The sequence below is a fragment of the Gymnoscopelus microlampas genome (assembly GCF_963454915.1).
Source record: "Gymnoscopelus microlampas genome assembly, chromosome: 6".
NCBI lineage: Eukaryota > Metazoa > Chordata > Actinopteri > Myctophiformes > Myctophidae > Gymnoscopelus > Gymnoscopelus microlampas.
The window spans coordinates 15,394,160-15,413,546 of record NC_139943.1 but is presented as its reverse complement, the minus strand read 5'-3'; the positions used below and the strand labels follow the sequence as shown (position 1 = coordinate 15,413,546).

At 41.6% G+C, this 19,387-nt stretch overlaps 1 protein-coding gene across 1 annotated transcript in view; it reads right to left on the bottom strand.

The window, feature by feature from the left end:
- Positions 1-3,199: 3,199 nt before the first annotated feature.
- Positions 3,200-19,387, bottom strand: part of pik3c2a (phosphatidylinositol-4-phosphate 3-kinase, catalytic subunit type 2 alpha) — an 88,688-nt gene continuing 72,500 nt past the window's right edge. Inside the window, exons 20-33 of the mRNA XM_084060958.1 lie at positions 19,247-19,351; positions 16,025-16,117; positions 15,606-15,735; positions 15,320-15,456; positions 13,528-13,697; positions 12,951-13,107; positions 11,518-11,627; positions 11,031-11,238; positions 10,494-10,618; positions 9,364-9,481; positions 8,655-8,730; positions 8,017-8,126; positions 7,274-7,399; positions 3,200-6,254 (exon numbers count right to left, since the gene is read on the bottom strand). Of these exons, the coding sequence (XP_083917084.1) occupies positions 6,072-6,254; positions 7,274-7,399; positions 8,017-8,126; positions 8,655-8,730; positions 9,364-9,481; positions 10,494-10,618; positions 11,031-11,238; positions 11,518-11,627; positions 12,951-13,107; positions 13,528-13,697; positions 15,320-15,456; positions 15,606-15,735; positions 16,025-16,117; positions 19,247-19,351 (1,848 nt within the window). The 3' untranslated portion in view covers positions 3,200-6,071. The remainder of the gene's footprint in view (positions 6,255-7,273; positions 7,400-8,016; positions 8,127-8,654; positions 8,731-9,363; positions 9,482-10,493; positions 10,619-11,030; positions 11,239-11,517; positions 11,628-12,950; positions 13,108-13,527; positions 13,698-15,319; positions 15,457-15,605; positions 15,736-16,024; positions 16,118-19,246; positions 19,352-19,387) is intronic.

Sequence of the window (19,387 nt, the reverse complement as noted above, 5' to 3'; positions counted from 1 at the left end):
ACTTTATATTAACTCAGTAATAGATCTTAATTTAAAGAGGTGGTGCAGTTCTCTCCTCCACGTCATCGGCGCCCATACCCTAGGTGGGGTTGGCGAAAGGGCCTACTCTGTGTGGAGTTTGCATGTTCTCCCCGTGTCTCCTAGGGTAGTTAATACCCTCACAAAAACATGTAGTAATCCTGGTCACTATACTGCCTCCCCCTGGTCAGCCGGGGCGCCTGATGGAGGAGAAGGGAACTGGTTGGAATAACGTGTTCCTTCCACGCGCTATGTCCAACCAGGGAAACTCCCCCCTGTCGGGTGATAAGAAGCGGCCTGCTTGCTCCTCATGCATTGAAGGAGGCATGAGCTTCAGCTTGGGCTCTCCCTAGGCTGGCAGAGGGTAGGTAGTGCCCAGGATTACATAGGCAATTGGCACTGGGTGAAAAAATGTGGGTTACAAAATCGTGGGACAAAAATTATAAGAAAAAAAAAAAAAAAAAAGAGGTGGTGCCATGGTTTTGCACTTTTTCTGTTTTTCACGTGTCTATGAGGTTGATAGAACTTCATTAAGCCCCCTGGTGGTGTTTTTATGGTGTTCTATGTCTTCTCTGACTATTTTGAGTTTCTACCTGGAGGCTGGAACCTTGAGGGTCAAACGTGCCAATAGAAAAACAGCCTTTAGCAACATAGTAAAAATATGCCCTCCCCCTCATTATCATAACACAACAGGTGTGGGCATGAGGAGGAGGAGGGACTAGGACAGGTGGGTGGTGCTAAGGTGGTGGCAGTGGCGTACCCACCATAGAGGCAAGGCAGGCGGCCGCCTGCCCAACTAAAATCTCGCCACCCCTAGAAAATAAAGTAAAAGACTGACAGACAGCGGCCGTCATTCACGCGGGCAGGCAGCCAATCACTACCGTATCCATTCAGCAGAGCGACCCTCGCCTATAGTGGTGCAAATCATGTATGCCATTGTCTTCATGGGGTACTAGGAGTGCCAGGAGTGGGGGTCTGGGACACTCTGTGTATTTGCGATTCTGAAAATTGCCATAACAGTTGTTATGGGGGAGGGAAGAGTTTCAAAGATTCTCTGTTATGTACGAAGAACCAACCATTCCATCTTCACCATCCCTGTCACTTGTTCCATGTGGGACTACAGATAAATCCCTCACTCCAATGCCAATAAAAGTGTCAGGTGCTGTAGGCAGGAGATGATTACCCCAACCTTTGCAGGTCAGTGACTGAAGGACAGAGACAGTGGTGGAAAAAGTACTCAAACTTAAGTAAAAGTATCAATGCAACATTGTTATCAAAAAGTCACTTGAGTAAAAGTACAAAAGTTTTGGCATCAATATATAATTAAAGTACTACAAGTAAAAAGTATTCATTATGCAGAATGTCCCATTTTCACGTTTCAAGTTTTCAAAATAAAAATCTTTTGAAAGTAGCAGATCTACAAGGTCACCGAGACGCGCTGTGAGCTTGTAGATCGGCTTTCAGCGGCTATCTACTGAAGTGGCTAATGTATATTTTGTAATAACAATCAAAATCTATAAGTAACTCTTAACTAAAGGTTTTCAAATAATTGTAGTGGAGTACAATATCTGCCTCTGAGATGTTATGGAGTAGAAGTGAAAATATAGAAAATCGGAAATACTCCAGCAAAGTAAAAGTACCTGAAAATTGTACTTAAGTACAGTACTTGAGTACATGTACTTAGCTACTTTCCACCACTGGACAGAGAACCCAATCAGATATTCTGCTGCAGCTAATGAGTCATTGATTGAGCACTGCTCCAATCCCACCAGAGCTGAGTGTACTCAAATAGCTAAGAAGATTGTCTATATATATTGTCTCACAGATAAGGGAGACCTGCTGGGTTCTTCTAAATTAAAGCGGTAGCCGACTCGATAAATAACATTAAAACACCCCTTCTTCTTTATTCTCCGAGTAGCTACAGTATATTCCCCCAGGAAACCCCCTCTAGAAAATAAGTTGGTCTTGTCCAGCTCTGGTTTGTCACTTCTGTGTCTACAGCAGCACAAATCTGGCAGGTGTTCAGTGAAGGGAGACAGATTTTGACAACAAATCTGGCGCCCTTCACAGAACACCTGCCAGACGTTCTGCAACATCTTGGTAGATATATTTACACTACCTCCCCCTCTTCACTTGACACGACAAAACAAAGCTGAAATAGCCTGCTGGTAGTAGCAAAGTTTCTCACGCTTTGGTTGCCTAGGACTGTTGTTGGGTGGGTGTTTTTGACAGAATGGGGGGACCTGGGGAAAGAGCCACAGGAGAGGCCGAGAGGGGGAAATCTGCCTTGTTTTGAAACACAAGAGAGTAACTCCCCTTGTAAGATCATTTAATGTAGCAGCATGCAGCAGATACATTAAATAGACTAAACTAGCTATTGGTCCATTTTAAATTCCAACCATAATGTTAAGAAACTAGCATACAACATGTTTTATTTTCACTACATGTAATTGTACTTGTACTTGGTTTTATGGCACTCTGCATACATCAGTTAAACTTTCAAAGTATTCATTCCTTTAACAATTTGATACAGATAAATCCTAAAGGATAATTCATCAACAGGAGATCTATTTTTCAGCTTGTTTTCAATGATAGTCTGAAGCTTATGGAGGAGCGAATGTTGGAATGTTATTGATTACAACCTCCAGAGGGGCTGGGAAGTGTAGATTGATAATGCTCTTCCCTCCTTTAACTTCTGCACAATTGTGCCCTTAACCACTTCCAACCTGGTGTCCCTACTTTTTTTTTTAAACAGTTAAAACAGCAGATCTACAAGCTCACAACACGATGTTGTGAGTTTGTACATACTGTAGGCGTAGGATGAAGTGTCAAATAGGGCTTAAGTGGGGGTGGGGCGCTTAACTTCCATCTGCTTCAGTGAAACTTCTGTGGGAATGGGCCGGTTGTTTTGAAAACAAGCTGTGTCCATGTTACCCATGGATACTTGGCAAGTGGAAAGGCATTTAGCATCTTGCCACAGGTCCGGGTTCACACCAGGTTAACCCTCTGCCCACGATCAAGACCACTGTAGTTGAATGCAATCGTCTTATCTGGCCCATTACACCAAAAATATCCAGTTATGAGAACCGAGCTAATATATAAGGAGCTGGCATTGCATGTCCACAATACCTTCAGTTTATCCATCAACTTATATAAGAACAGAACACAGTTTGACACCAACGTTGTTCCAAAAAAACATTTAATTTGCTTTAGGAAGGAGGGATTACAGCACACACTGATCCAACCTGGTTAAAGTCACCAATTAAGAATAAATAACTGGCCATGTTAATACAAATTCTGCCCCGATGTGTCAGCTAACAGTGGATCAAATCTCTGTGAGTGAAGCTCTCAGATCATTGTACATTGTAAAACTCCTCTGTGTTAATTTTAGGCCAACTCTGAGAGTTACAAATGGATAAATTAAATGAACACTGAGGGTTTTACCGTGTAGATACTAGTGTTTTTTAAAAAAATCGTCTCAGATAAATTCTTCTTAAATTTCTTTATTAAACATCTTTAGATTTCGTAGTTTGTTAGGAGAGGAAAGCAGCTAATCTCAGGATCTTGTTCCCTTTTGTAAAAAATAAGTCTCACGGGGGTGGGGGTTGGTGCTTTGAGACAAAGTTACCCTGTCAATGCTGATCTACAAGCAGAAGACTAGACATTTTGCCACAGCATGGAGCAGGTGAAAGTGTTCATAGATCTGATAATCATCAAATAGGAAATCTAAACATGTGAATGGAATCTCTAAAAGTCTGATTGGGACCCCAAATTTGTGCTGACCATGAAATAAGAAGTTACAATATTCCTAATGATGGTCTTGGTCTGTAAAACTTGACATTTCATGGCGAAAACACTACACCGTGGGGGAGGGTACCCTCTGGTGAGAGACTGTGGTATTGTAGCCTGAACACAACCCACATACACACAGGTAGTGAGTTAGTGCATACACTTCATATACATATACTGTATATGTGCAATATAATTTCTAGTAGTAATTCATTCATTCTCACACACGCACACACGATTGTTATAGAGTATTTGTTCAGTTAACAGGGGTCTTCCCCGTTTCTCCGACTCTTTAATAAACAGAAAATGAATGTTCAGGTGGGTTGCCAATTTTATCCAATCAGGGGAGAGGACCCATTAATCAGCTTCAATTTTATAGTGTTCCAGTTTAAAAGGTGTCTGCCCAATTTCATTTGTTTATCCTGTAACCTGTTTTCTCTGTACAGTACGTACATATGTCTCACACACACTACACATTTCTAGTGCGATGATGTGCTCTTGCTTATAGATTCCACTATTTTTACAGTTCCTGAACACTTTCATCAAGTCCAAAGTGCTTGGTTTTAGTTAATTTCAACCATACAGTTCAAAGTGACATGCAGCTCAATGATTTGAGGGCAACTTAAACCTCAGGCCATCCTGAAGCGCCAACAAGCGTGTGTTCAAAGCATATGATAAAAAAAAACTCTTTGTGTATTTGTGTGTGTATGCCAGAGGAAGTCAAGTATATATGGATACCATGACAAGGAGAAAACACCTGGTAGTGTACTCTTAGTAGCAGTCCATAAATTCCAAGAAGTTCCAAAATGATCCTTATACAATCTTGCTCCAGTGCATTGATTCGCTCTGGAAGAACTATTGACATAGCTTTACAGAATACAGATTTTTTTCTCTTTGTTTTTTTAATAATAATAATAATAGGGAAATATCACAATGTTAACAAAATATATATTTGATTACGGCAATATTAAGGCCAGGCAGTGGAGATTAAGTTGAGATTGTGAGCACAAACGAAGGCACTCGGTTCATTTCCCTGTCAGGGTGGAGTAGTTGTATTTTAATGCCTTTTTAAAACATTTTGGCACATGATGATTTAGGGAACAGAATGTTAAAAGTTTGTAGTCCTAAATCGTGGAAGTCAGTTCACAGTGGGTTCCCTCGCTATTATGTCCAATGCTTTTTGTCAACAGATTTGAAATGTATGTAGAAAATAAGGTATGTGGCTAACAGATTAACATTTTGTTAATTCACAACATGATACTGTATGTGCTTCTTCTTTTACTTACATTAATTGCACGTGGTTAACAAAAATGTTGGTTTGCAGAAATAATCTTGTTTAAGAAAACATTTGAATATAATGTATTTATTGGTTTGTTTGCTTCCTTTGTTTGAGGCAGAGCTTATTGTCTTAACCCATTAAAACCGGGAAAGAATCTTGTGTCATTTTAGATTTTAGCGTTAGCTATTAAAAAATAGCAGATATACAAGCTCACAGCTCCTCACTTTGCGCCGCGCTGCAAGCTTGTACATCAGCTATTTTTGAACATTTTTGAAACGCAATGCAGAAATTCCACTAAAATCTGTGGTGGGAACCCACAGTGGACTTAACTTATACGTGCTGGCCTACAAAAAGACATAACTCATTTAGCCTTACTAGAAGCACCCGCCCCCACCTCCGCGTGTGCCTCCTAGTTTATCTAATTTATGTCTTTTAATTAAAAAATCTAAAGGAAAAGAAAACCCTGTAAAGATTATCCCTCAACCCCTGCCTTTTTTTCTCCTATTTCCATAAAAAATAAATGCATCAGTCTATATAGTATATCTCTTCAGAAAGTAAGCTGTTTTTGGTCCTTTAACGTCAAAATAATGTACAAAACATTACAGTTCTGCAGCGCGGTTTTAAGGATGAGAGAGAGAAAGAGAGAGAGAGAGAGAGAGGAGGGAGCAACAATGTGAGTGGAGATTGTTGGTCACAGAAACAATCTCAATTAGTGAATGAGAGAGAAGGAGGGAGAGGAGAGAGAGGAGAGGGAGAGAAACAAGATGGAGTGAGGAGGTGGTGATGTTCTTTTTCAGGGATGGAAACCTCAGGGAAAAAAAAAACGTCACCGCTTTTCGTTTAAGAGTGCCTGATAAAAGGTTCAGTTTTCCGACATCCGTTTCTGTTTTCCGAAAGAAAAAACAACACAGTCCAGTTGTCCTTTTCAAGGGCACGTTGGGAGGACTACAGACACACAGGTTCCTGGAATGGGGGGGTGGGTCGTCTAGAAGTAGGGGACGGCTGTGAGTTTGTACCACTTGACCGTCTCCTTGCTGAGGTCAAAGTCTTTCAGTCTCAGCGTCAGTCCTCCCAGGTAGCAGTTCTCCCGGAGGGATTCGGCGCTGAGCACGCTCAGTTGCAGTTCCCTCAGGGCCAGGCTCTCCTTGCTGTGGCCGGTGTACACCAGCTGAGGAAGAGAGGTGGAAGATGAAGTGAAGTGAACAAGTGAACGTCCAACATTTTTCATAAGGTTTCATTGTAAAACACCAGTAGCAGCACTATCTGCTTTGTGTGCTCATTTATTCATTCGCTCTGCCAATTCCCACTTCCCCTTGTATTGTAGCCCCTTGTCGCTGCTGTCCCCTACCGGTTGCTCTGTTGGGGTGTAGATGTGCACGTGAAGTCTCCAGCTGCTTCTTTTCACCTCACAGCATCTCCAACATCTCAATGTCACTGAAGACCTCCCAAAACAAACTGATTCGACTACTTCTCAGTCTGGGGCCCATGACCCACCTATTTCCAACACATTTTGCTAGTCTAGTATGCCTCAGAGTTTAAGCAATTAAAAATGGGTTTGGTTTTCAAGATAGTCAAAGTGTCTCTGCCCTCATACCTGACTAACTACCTAATAAAAGTGAGCGACACCCACAGCCACAATACTAGAGGGAGTGACAACAACAATCTGGTAACACCCAACTATTAAACAAACATGGGTAAATTCTCTTTCTACTGCACGGCCAAAGTGTGGAATGCTCTTACACCATCCCTTACAAAAATGTGGATCACTGACTTCCTTCAAAACAGGCCTGAAAAGGGGGAGGTAAATCTCACTTCTCCCATAAAAATGTGATGGCATTCACTGCCTACACCCCCCCCCCCCCCCCCCCCCGCCCCATTTCTACTCTGTGTTTTATATTTGTTGACGATATTGTATTTTGGTGTTATTTTTTATGTTGATTAATTGAATACATAGGACCACAATGAAAACAAGTCCCCAGGACTTTTTTTGTGTTATCCCTTTAGCTCAAATGTATGACTGTACCTCGTGCTGTATACATTTCTGTCTAATAATGTATTCAATCAATCAATCAAACAGGAGGATGTTACAAACCATTCCAACATTTTCCAAAAGTATTTCATGAATAAAATGAAAAAATCTACTAATTTCCATCAGTTTGGAAACCACTGGTTTAGCATGTCCATTACCATCTCATTGAAGGTTGGGTTCCTGGTCTTCCTGGAGATCTTTGTCTTGCGCTTGGAAGTCTTGTGTGGGTCCGGGAGCAGGTAGGTCTTCACGTATGGGTTTGGGTCTGTGCCATCTTCAGACACCTGAAGAGGAGATTCATTCACAATCAGAGGGTCAAACTATTTCATAGAGCAGTGTGGGGATCTGGACAAAATCATGGTATGCTTTATGCAAACAGGTTTATCACAAAGACCTTTACCAAGAGACAAAAGGACAGTTAAACAACGCAAGATTGTTAGATTATACAGTATACAGCATGCATATGTCTCTGAATGGAATTGTCTGTTTTTCGTGTGCCGTCTGTCTCTCTGTCTAGATGTGTTTGTATGTCTCTGTCTTCCTGTTTGTCTGCATAATTAATAGTCTATCCGGTATGTATACCTCTTTATACACTAATCAATCTAGACAATAATCATTTTAACAGACTTTTGAATTCAGTAAAAAAAAAAGGCATTCATAATAGAGATGCGCGGATCGTGGTTTTAGCTGTGGTTGCTGAGGATAACGTGCAGATCTATAAATAGGATAATATAATTAATTTGGTTGGATGACAGATGGCAATGAAAGACAATGAATGTGCACATTAGGCACATTAGGGTGACGAAAATCTCAATAACATCGCCGACCTAAAATGTTGATGTCCTCGCAAGTGTAGTAATAACGTGTGTGTGTGTGTGTGTGTGTGTGTGTGTGTCAGTACCAGATCTTTGATGTGCATGATCATGATGAACAGAGTGCTGTTCCTGTAGGAAACAGACAGCTTCACCTCTCCTTCCACTCGACCCAACGTAGGACTCACAGGTGGAGGCTCTGCAAAACACACAACAACACAATGACACACCACACAGCACAACACGACACGACCATGCAACACATCGTGTTCCACACCTTTTCAGGCCATGAACCTCCAAAAATAATCATATTTGAACTGGGGACATTCTATTTTTCTTTACTCGGTTCCACAGATATATCATGTGAAGATAGCTGATCAGCTATTTTCACAAGTTTACTTTTTATGCAGTAACGGTCTTCTTTTTCTTCTTTTTTTTATTGAGGTATTAAAAAGGTCTTAAAAGTCCTTAAATTGTCACTTCACTGTCATCTGGGGACCCCCCCCAGAGCGCAGGAGTCTATCCCCGTTTTGCAGTGCGCTAGACCCCTGGGAGATGAATTGCTGAGGTGGAGCGCAACACCTACCATCAGCTCCCCATACGTACTTCCCACACAACTTGCCACACCCAAGCCGTGCTACTCATACTGCTGAGTTGGCAGAGCCCGGGATCGAACAGGAGTGCATAGGGTTCACGTGGGTTAGTATACAGATGTTGTTTTTCTCACCTGCTGCTTTGGCCACTAGAGCTTCTGTCTTGTCGTCTCGTGCGATTGGATGGAAGAATGTGTAGATGAGGTCACACTGAAGGGAGATAACACGGAATTATTACAACTCCTTCTTTGTTTTCACTTACATGAGCAAGAACAATATGTTACTGTGTGCAAGAAATGAGGGAAAAGGTTCCACACACACGTACACTGTCTAAGACCTGCAAAAAATACTTTATTTATCAAACAACGTTTCGGTCCTTAGACCCTTGCCGTGTTCAAAGCCTCCCTCTTAGCTTGATGTTTTTAGCCTTTTAACATTTTCGCTCATAATAAAGTTGTTAATTTGTATTTGCTTTGTAAAGCGACTTTGGGTACTAAAAAAGCGTTATATAAGTAATGTATTATTATTATTATTAGACCTTCATCAGGACAAACATACAGAGCACAATAACCACCAAACATTTTAAAGGCTACACCCACACAGTGTGTATGAGTATGTGTCAGTCATTCTGTGTGCAAGAAAGAAAACTCTACAAACTCATAATGTGTAAGTATGTGAATGTGTGCATACCCATATGAGTTTGTGTCTAGTGTATCTAAATAATAATAACGTGCCTGGTTAAATAAACATTAGATAAAAACTAGTACGCTGCATGTGTATATAACAAGTGTGTTACATACTGTATGTGTGTGTAAAGTATATGTACGAATGTTCCCCTCTGACCTGCGTGACCTCTGTGGAACTTCTCATCAGGTTATGAACGTAGTTGTTGAGCTCCACCTTTCTCTTGGATGCTACGTCCTTGATGTGTGTTCTCCCGAGCACCATCTTATTTGTAAAACTACACAGAGAAAGAGATGACACGGTCACAGCCTGTGATAGGACCATCCATCACCACAGTGACCGATTAAACTAGGTTCATTGGTTGGATTAGATCAAACCTTTTTCTGGAACATTTCTGGCATCAGACAAGAAAACTGGTATCTGTTGTAGGTACTAAAAATAAATATTAAATGTTTAAAAATACACAAAGAAGTGTTGAAAAGGGGGAACACGGGTAGTAACAGAAAACAGAAAAGACACTATTATAGAGCTCTTAGGGACTCTGGTCAACCACATAGGGTTTAAATGGTTAACTAACTATTCGTCTCCGATTTGATACTAGCTGGAGACCTGTGATGTATTTCATGTTTTTCCATTTCTGTTCTCAGCTCATTCAAAAACCTTATCATAGCAAAAAAAAAATCAATATAAAAGATCTTTATTAGAAATATCTTTAAAGACAAAATAGTCTTGCCACAACCAAGTCTGGCCATGCCTCTGAAATCTAAAGAATGCCCCTAAAATCAGAAGGAGTGGAAGCATAAATAACCTACATTTTTAGGCAATATTTAGCTTTACTTAGGTTAGTAGAAGACAGACTAACATCAAGCCAGTCTCTAAATGCTTTGCTCACAATAAAGACTGGTGACTATCTCCTTTGTTGCTAAGGGTGAGGCTAGGGTGGTCCTTCATATTGGGTTTGTTTCCAAACCAGCGGCCGTAGATTTGCTGGTAGCCATTTTCACTAATATTCTAGAGCTACTTTGGATACTGACGTCACCAGACATAATCAGTAGGCGGATATCTCTGATCGTCTGTGAACGCCCGACTACAGACGCAGTGCAGAGACAACGGAGGAAATACACACTATCCAAGCAGCTGCCAGCACACACCCCACTCCAACACGTTCTGCTGAAATTATGTTATCTCTTTGTTTGAGATACTGTTAACGGCCAGCCACTAAACTTCACTTCCAGGTCCATCTCACTGAACACGGAACAGACAGCAGAGGGCAGCAGAGGGTCACACACCTGGGCAGCTTCCAGAGCGGGAAGAGGATGCAGAGTTTGTTGTGAAGCTCCTGGAACTCATCGAACGTCCTGAAGAGAAACTGAGGCTCGGTCTGTCCCTCCCTCAGAAGCCTCACTACATACACCTATAGACAGAGACAGACGGAGGGAGAGACAGAAGCAGAGAGAGAGAAGGGAACAAGGAGGACGAGAAGGGGAGGAAGAGGAAAGGGTTAAAATTGAAAGGGGCAACCTGTGAAATTATATTCTTCCTTCTATTATAGATAATTTTAATAAGGTGTCGTAAAATTGCCAGTCATACGACGAATAGCGGAAATAGTCAATCTACAAGTTGACAACTGCGAATGTGCAGACAGGTATTTCTTTGCTTGCAAGTCAAGTATTTCTACATTAATGAGTGTTTTATCCAACATGTAATATCCTCATTGAATCCATAAAGATGGAGTTTTAACTCATGGTCATGGACAATAACGTTATCATTGTATTGTATTGTATTGATCATTATAGTCATCATGGTGTGCGGGCGGAGCAGCTCACATAGTGCTTGTCAGGGTTGTATCGCTTCTGGAAGGAGAAGATGGAGGCGTGTCGGATGCGTCCGTCCTGTTTGAGGGTGTGGATCCGCGGCGAGAAGGACAGGATGGGCTCGTCGCTGGACGGCAGCCCGGAGAAACGCAGCTGAGCCAGGTTGTGGATGAAGAAGTTAAACTTGGTGGCAACGCTGCCCAGGCTGGACTCAATTAACCTGAGAGAGAGAGAGAGCGAGAGCGAGAGAGAGAGAGAGAGAGAGAGAGAGAGAGAGAGAGAGAGAGCGCCATGGATTAAAAGCAAAATAAAATCTCTCAACTGAAAATGTTGTATGGCCAGGTCCTAATGTGCAATTTATTAAATGGTATGAAAGGCCTCTTGGATGGGCGGTAGAAATTGTATCTCTCGTGCAGGAGACCCGGGTTCAAAACCCGGGTAGGACATGAAACAAACACGATTAGACAGCTCTAAACTGTCCATCGTTTTATCGCAGTACCTGGTGAAGAAGATGGTGGCCTCAGCATCAGAGTTGTGAGGTTGTAGGGCGTCATAGACGTACTTGAGGTCCTGATAACCGGTCAGCTCTGGGAGACCTGATGACGTCATCTGACGGGGACAGACACGTTACAGACACTATTAGATTGCATATACAATCAGATGCAGACGCAAACACATGCCCCCCAATGCCCCACACACACACACACACACACACACACACACACACACACACACACACACACACACACACACACACACACACACACACACACACACACACACACACACACACACACACACACACACACACACACACACACACACACAGTGCAGTGTTTCTTACAAAAACTTTTAATACGGTTTGTGCAACAAAACTACGAATTAGAGAAATCCTCCAGCAGATAAGTAGGACACTGTGAATAGAGGACATGCAGTACAGTTATAGTATCATGGAATGTCCCCGTTTCATGACAAGCCATTTAACATGTCCCATACTTTTGGGACACATCCAGGACAGCATATGAGCCACAGAACCATCCGGAGACATTTATCATGCTGTTGGACAGTGTGTTGTTGCAGGTGTTAACAATGCAAGACAAGCACATTCACTTTCTCTCCATACATGCATACAGTACATAGCACAGACAGAGAAAAAACATAGAAGAAAGTTGGACTAAGTTGACTTGACTTAAATGGAGTATTGGTTTAGTTTGGAGTCCTTATTTTATTTTGTATTAGTTATGCCAATTCCCAATTCCCCCACACGCATGTAGTCCCTCTCATCGCTGACCACTACAGTTGGTCATGTTGGTCAAAAAAAAGATACGTTACACATGAAGACGCCAGCTGCTTCTTCTCACTTAAGTGAGAGGTTTCACCGGGAGGACATAATGCATGCAGAGGAACACGTGTTCGTTATCAGTGGTGGAAAGTAACTAAGTACGTGTACTCAAGTACTGTACTTTAGTACAATTTTGAGGTACTTTTACTTCACCAGAGTATTTCCAATTCTCTATACTTTTACTTCTACTCCACTACATCTCAGAGACAAATATTGTACTTTTTTTCATTAGAATTATTTGGAAACTAGATTCTGATTATTATTAGAAAACATACATTAACCACTTCAGCCCTATTTAAACTTTGGCTATTTGAAAATAGCAGAGCTTGTAGATCTGCTATTTTCAAAAGATTTTTATACATTTTGAAAACTTGAAATGGGACATTCTGCATAATGAGTCCATTTACTTTTGGTACTTTAAGTATATTCTGATACCAATTTTTGTACTTTTACTTATATTGTTGGATTTTTATATGCTTGTTGTGTCTGTGTCTCTGCATGTTTTGGTTTGTGTTTTGACTGTGTCTGCCTTTCTGTGACTAACTGTCTGGTGATGATGGATCAGGTGTGTGTGTGCGTGCGTGTCTCACCAGTGCTAGGAGGTTGAGGAACAGTCCAGAGTGTTTGCGGATCAGGTTGTAGGCCTGACAGCAGAGATCTACGAACAGCTGGAATCTACTGGTAGGTCTCTCTCCCCCGTTGATCACATAGGCCATGTCAGAGGTCAGGACGAACGGAGCGCGGTCCCTGGCAGAGACACCGTTTAAAATAAATTAGCCTTAAAGAATGGTTGCTTTGCTGGACAACACAACAAGGAATGTTATGAAAGACAAGGCAGGCAGAGAGGAAATGATATAGCACACCGGGGTGCTGGATTTAAACCTATTTGAAGATGAGAGTAGGATTTGCATCCAAAGGTGTTAAGACTAAGAATAGGCATCTAACGAAAAATACTGTATGATGAGTGCAGGTTAATACCTTGTTTATCACATACCCATATCCTCATTTATTCACAAAGACAATGAGAAAATAGCATTTAAAAAAAAATGTATTTAACTAATAGACTCATGTTACATGTCACATGCTCATTTTCACGTTGTCCTTATGAATAAATAAGGCTATGAGTATGTGATAAAGAAATGAAAACTCATCAGACACACTCTGTACCTTTTGAAGCTGCCAAACATCTGCGCATGGCCCAGGAACTTGCCAAAGTCAATGTGGAACATGTGACCCGTAGAGCGCAGCATGATGTTGTCGTTATGGCGATCACATATACCCAATACGTAGGTCGCCACGCAACACCCCGCACATGAATAGATGAAGTTCTCCGATGCCTGGACATACACAGAGAGAGAGAGTGGGAGAGAGAGAGAGAGAGGTGGGGGGGGGGGGGGGGGGAGAGACAAAGCAGAAAATAATGAAATTGTGAATATTCTGAAAGAAACCCTCTTAGGCTGTTAAAGCCTGATGTGGCTTTGAAGATGTGTGGGGGTTTAGGAATCAAATCAGTCACATTCCAATTGATTATCAAGCACATTTGATTTTTATGACTGGTATCTGGACAAATCTGGACGTGATCCTGCAGTTTGAGTGGAGGCCAGCGCCAGCGACAGTAATATGTGAAAGTCGTTGAAATGTGTATTTTCACTGTTGGCTGGATTTTAGGTCTTCTAGTCGATGTTCAAGTTACAAGGTTCTTTATAGACAACAGGGCCTGCATACTGCAATACTTAAGTAATCTCAGAAGAACATTTTCTACCATGTCCTTTCAGTGTATCAAACAAACACACAGTGCAAGATAATCAATACTCTAACTAAAAACTAATTGTGTAACTCCAAAGAACACATTTTAGTGAGTGAGTGAGTGAGTGAGTGAGTGAGTGAGTGAGTGAGTGCGCACGCGCGTGTATGTAGGGTTGGCAGTGTTTCAGTGGATTTCCAGGGTCAGTGTTTGGAAGTAGGGAGTAAGGGTCTCACATTTAAAAGGTGTTAAAGGTCATATGGTTGTAACATTAAAGAACCTCTGGGGTTTAAAAACAACAAAAGTGTTGGAAGAGGAAAATGCTTATCTGTTCTTACAAGGAACATAAAATTAAATGACAGAGAAATATTTCACAGTGCAAATGCCAGTCTGATTCCAAAGTGTCAGCTACGTTTATGAAGCGACAAAAACTCAATACCAGCGGTACTGAGTTTATCACCTCAGCCAAGAAGATAATGTTCCCAAAGTCTGTCTGTCTGGTTAACTGTCACGCAGGATATCACGAGCAGTTATGAAAAAAGTTTTAAAGGGCCGTGAGTGTTTGTTGCTTGACATCATAAAATGCACATAATTTCTGAACAGATGACCTTATCATCACAATACTTAAAGAACAGGTTTATCATGGGCCCTGCTGGAAGACCTGTCTAAGGTCTGTGGTCTGTGCTCGGCTGAGCAGTTTGTATAGTTGTGGGTGTGTTTGTCTGTGTGCAGCATGAATGAGTGTACACACATACATATCGTCGCCGTCAGGCGTGTTGTTTTTTCGTAAATGAAGGCCTACTTGATCATACTGAAGCGTCACACAAAAGCATCAAAAGTAGCAGATCTGCAAGCTCGAAAGCTTGAGCTTTTAGATCTGCTACTTTTGAATTAGAATTCTGAAAAGTAGCAGTTTTGGACAGTTTACCGACAGAAACGGTATGCGTGTGCGTATGTTTGCTCTGTGCAGAGCATGGTACAGTATGACAAAATATATCACGGTATTTGTAGATAAATGGTCCACGTTGTCATGTGTACTGTATATACAGTACATGTTCGGATTTCCCCTTTTATCCACTGAATTCAGTGACTAAAAGGGGAGGTAGGTACGAGAGATAGAGATGATTTCTGTTAATTTAGTTAAACACTGTCTGAAAGATAGTTTGTTTAAATTCGATAAATTGTTTTGTTGTCAGCAGCGCTGTGTGATAATACCTTGTCATATTCATCCTCAGCGGGGTTATATTTGCGGAGCCACTCAGCCAGCGGTTTGTCTTTGAAAGAACCTGTGACTCCATATTCAACCTGGATCTTCCTTAATGTGTCCGATGATGGAACCAACTCTATCATGCCTACACACACACACACACACACACACACACACACATTTTAGCACGCGCGTACACAAACACACATTTTTGTTATTTTTCATATTTTGATTGATATTGATACATTTGAATTGACATATACTGTATACTGCATGTGTGTATGTGCATGTTACCTTTGTCTTTGCCAGTATTGATACATTTGAAGTTCACTATACGGAGATCGAGTCCCTCTTGCAGCCAGATGCGGTCCATGATTCGGATCATCTGAAGAGCCAACATGTCCTGTCTAAGGTCCTCTCCCACCTGCGCACGTGTATGCGCGCGCGCGCACACACACACACACACACACACACACACACACACACACACACACACACACACACACACACACACACACACACACACACACACACACACACACACACACACACACACACACACACACACACACACACACACACACACACACACACACATTTTTTGCATGCCAATTTGATATTATCTGTCATTTCACACTCTGACCATCAGGGGGTGCAATGTTCTATGTATGTATATGCATGTATGTATGTATGTGGTATGTATGCCTGTGTACCTTGAACATGACATTAATTTCTTCACCCAGTGGGTCAGCGTTGACTAGAGCCAGTTTCAGAGGCACTGCATTGGAGTTGAAGAAGGAACAGGCCTGCACACACACATATGTCAACATTAGAGCAGCAGTAACACAATACATTTGATATTGGGTCGGGACCCCCAGGGGGGCCACTTCCCCGGGAGGTCCCTAGATGATTTGCTTAATATGCAACATTGTTTTCTCACTCAACAGTAAACAAACCAACATACACCCTTACTGCGTCAAAAGCAATCAACAAACTATTCTATAAAAATGGTCAAACATTGGCCAAATTGTCAAATATTACAAGCAACATTTTTTTTAATAGCCAATCAGGGGTCATCACCATGGCATCTTGTGATGGACATTTTCATTAATATTTCATTTTTGCCACGGACATGCAAAATACTAATTTTACCAAAAACACATTGGCCTAGCCCTAAATGTATACTAATGGACTCCTAATGTGTCATGGGGTCTATTCCAATGTGCTGCACATTTTAAAACAACTGTATGTCTGCATTAACTACAGAGCCACTTAACCACCAACAGATTAAATCCTAATTATTTTGGATAATAATAATTGAGTCTCATCAGTACAGACAGTGCTTCAACCTCAAAAGGGCCACTTAGCTGCAAAGGTGAGTGGGTGCGCATTATACATCATATGGCTAATATAGAGATTGCTGGCTTTTCAAAAGACAGTGTTACTTGAGGACAGAAGGAGATCAAGTTCTAGCCTGGTTCCAGATGAATCTGCCATTGCATAAAAAAAAAAAATCCTCGGCAGATTAGGTCTGCTCTGGCCCCTCTCAATAGAGATAGTATTTCTCTGCCTCTAAGTCTAAGTTGTGAGGGACCAAACAGGGCCCAGTATGCAAATATGGGGCGGGTTTATCACCAGAGGCATTTTTGGAATTTGCCCTTCGGAAATGCAGGTTCCACGCAGAGATTCCAGACAAATATCTATTACGTGAGCTAACTTTTAGGTTGGAGGAGGTCCTAGGCTGTGGATGAGGGTTTCCATGGATTATGATTGTGGAATGTTATTATAGTTGTCAATTATTGAAATCCCAAACATGGAATATACTTGGACCATGCCACATTTAATGCCTGTCTCAGGACTGCCACCTGCCAGTATACAGTGGTACACTTCCCAGTCTCCAGGTTTTCGAAAGTATAGCTACCACTTTAACCCTGACATCCTAATTTTGGGCATGTCATTATAGGCTAAAAAGATAATGAAATTACTGATCTACAAGCTCACAACATGCTGTGATTTGTTGTGATTGATTGATTGATTGATTGATTTGGATATAAATAATCCAGCTTGTAGATCGGCTTTCCCCCCCAAATAATATGTTATTTATTTATTTGATAAGTTAGTCCAGGGGCCAAGACATATTTTGGTACCACCTAAGGTGACCGTAAAGTTTTTGTATTTTTGTCTTCCTACATGTCTCTAGTTTATATTTTGGTATGATAACCCTTCCAATCTTGTAGCTTAATGGCAGTTATCACTACCTACCGGCTAATGTATCCGGTAGGAGACACAAAGTAGAATCTTAGTGTCTCCTACCCCGGGCATCAAATTATTGCGACAAAAAACAAAATATATCCATGTATTCAAGGCTTCATGGGGTGTGCAATTGATAACTTCTCAGATTTTTGGTGTTTGCAAAAAGACTGCTTTCCATAAGCTTGTAAAAGTTGACCCTCCTTCGGTCTGGGGTGGTCATAGCTGAATGGGTAGAGAGTCCCCCTGAAAAACTTAAAGGAGGAGTTCACCCAAAAAAATATTTATTTTCTATCAATTGCACACCCCATGAAGCCTTGAATACATGGATATATTTTGTTTTTTGTCGCAATAATTTGATGCCCGGGGTAGGAGACACAAAGATTCTACTTTGTGTCTCCTACCGGATACATTAGCCGGTAGGTAGTGATAACTGCCATTAAGCTACAAGATTGGAAGGGTTATCATACCAAAATATAAACTAGAGACATGTAGGAAGACAAAAATACAAAAACTTTACGGTCACCTTAGGTGGTACCAATTTGTGTTGAATATCAGTGCTGGCCCCTGGACTAAGTGGCTTGTTTTAAAATGTGTAGCGCTGTGGAATAGAGTAGACAATATGGCACATCAGGAGTCCATTATTATATATTTAGGGCTAGGCCTATGTGATTCTGGTAATATTACCTTTTTTAAAGCACATTTTGCCATTTTCACAGAATTGAGGCAGCTATTAGAAATCATTTCCTTTAGCTGTCTTGTTGTCTTCATCTGATGCAATTGTGTGTACAGGTACCATGTGCAATAGGCCTACTAAAAATATCCTGCAACTCATGTAATGAGCATGTTACTTCACGAGTCACCAAAGTTATTCAAACATATTTTTATATGTTTCTCCATTATAATGAAGAAATAGGCTATATCTAGATTTCTTTTTTTCAAAAGAAGAAATGTGCCACGGACATGGACAGGTCTTGCCACGGACATGTTTGTCCGTGTACGGACATGTTGATGACGCCTGTAGCAGATCTACAGTACATGCTCACAACACCTCGCTACTCAATTCCAAGAGCTTGTCAGGGTGGGGGGTCCCCAGTTCGAATATGATTATTTTGAGGGGTCGTGGCCTGTACGGTTTGAGAACCACTGCTCTAGATTAGACAGACACTGTAGAAGAGGTGAGAGGGAGTGTATAGGAGTAGTCATGCGTAGCCAGATGATATGTATGGGAAAATCTAAATTCAATGTAGGGGCTTGTCCACTGCCTTGAAAAACAATCCTGATATTGTCCCAATATGACGTACCACCCTAAAGTCTTTGCACTGGTTCTGCAATGCTGTTATTTGTTACATTTCTGAATTGTTTTAGCCCAATTTAGATGGCACCAGATGTATCTGTGGGCAGAGAGTTCTGATCATCTGGCTACACGAGATTAGTGTAGGAGAAAAAGACAGTAGGAACTTTGAGAGGGGGACAATGTAGGAGAGACAGACAGCATCAAAGCTGAGAGGGAGACAGTGTAGCAGAGACAGGCAGTAGGAGAGCCAAGATGGAGACAGTGTAGGAGAGACAGACAGTAAGACATCTGAAAGGCAAACAGTGTAGGAGAGAGACAGGTGGAGAGCTGAGAGGGAGACCGTGTAGGGGAGACTGGACAGCAGGAGAGCTGAGAGGGAGACGGGTACCTTAATGTTCAGTTCTTTGGCCACCAGACTGGGACTGAGGGGGAGACGACAGCTGCCCCTCTGGAAGAAGTTCTGAATGTTCTCTAAACCCTCCTGGAGAGCCACCTGCACAACACAAACGGATACACATAAATACTTAGA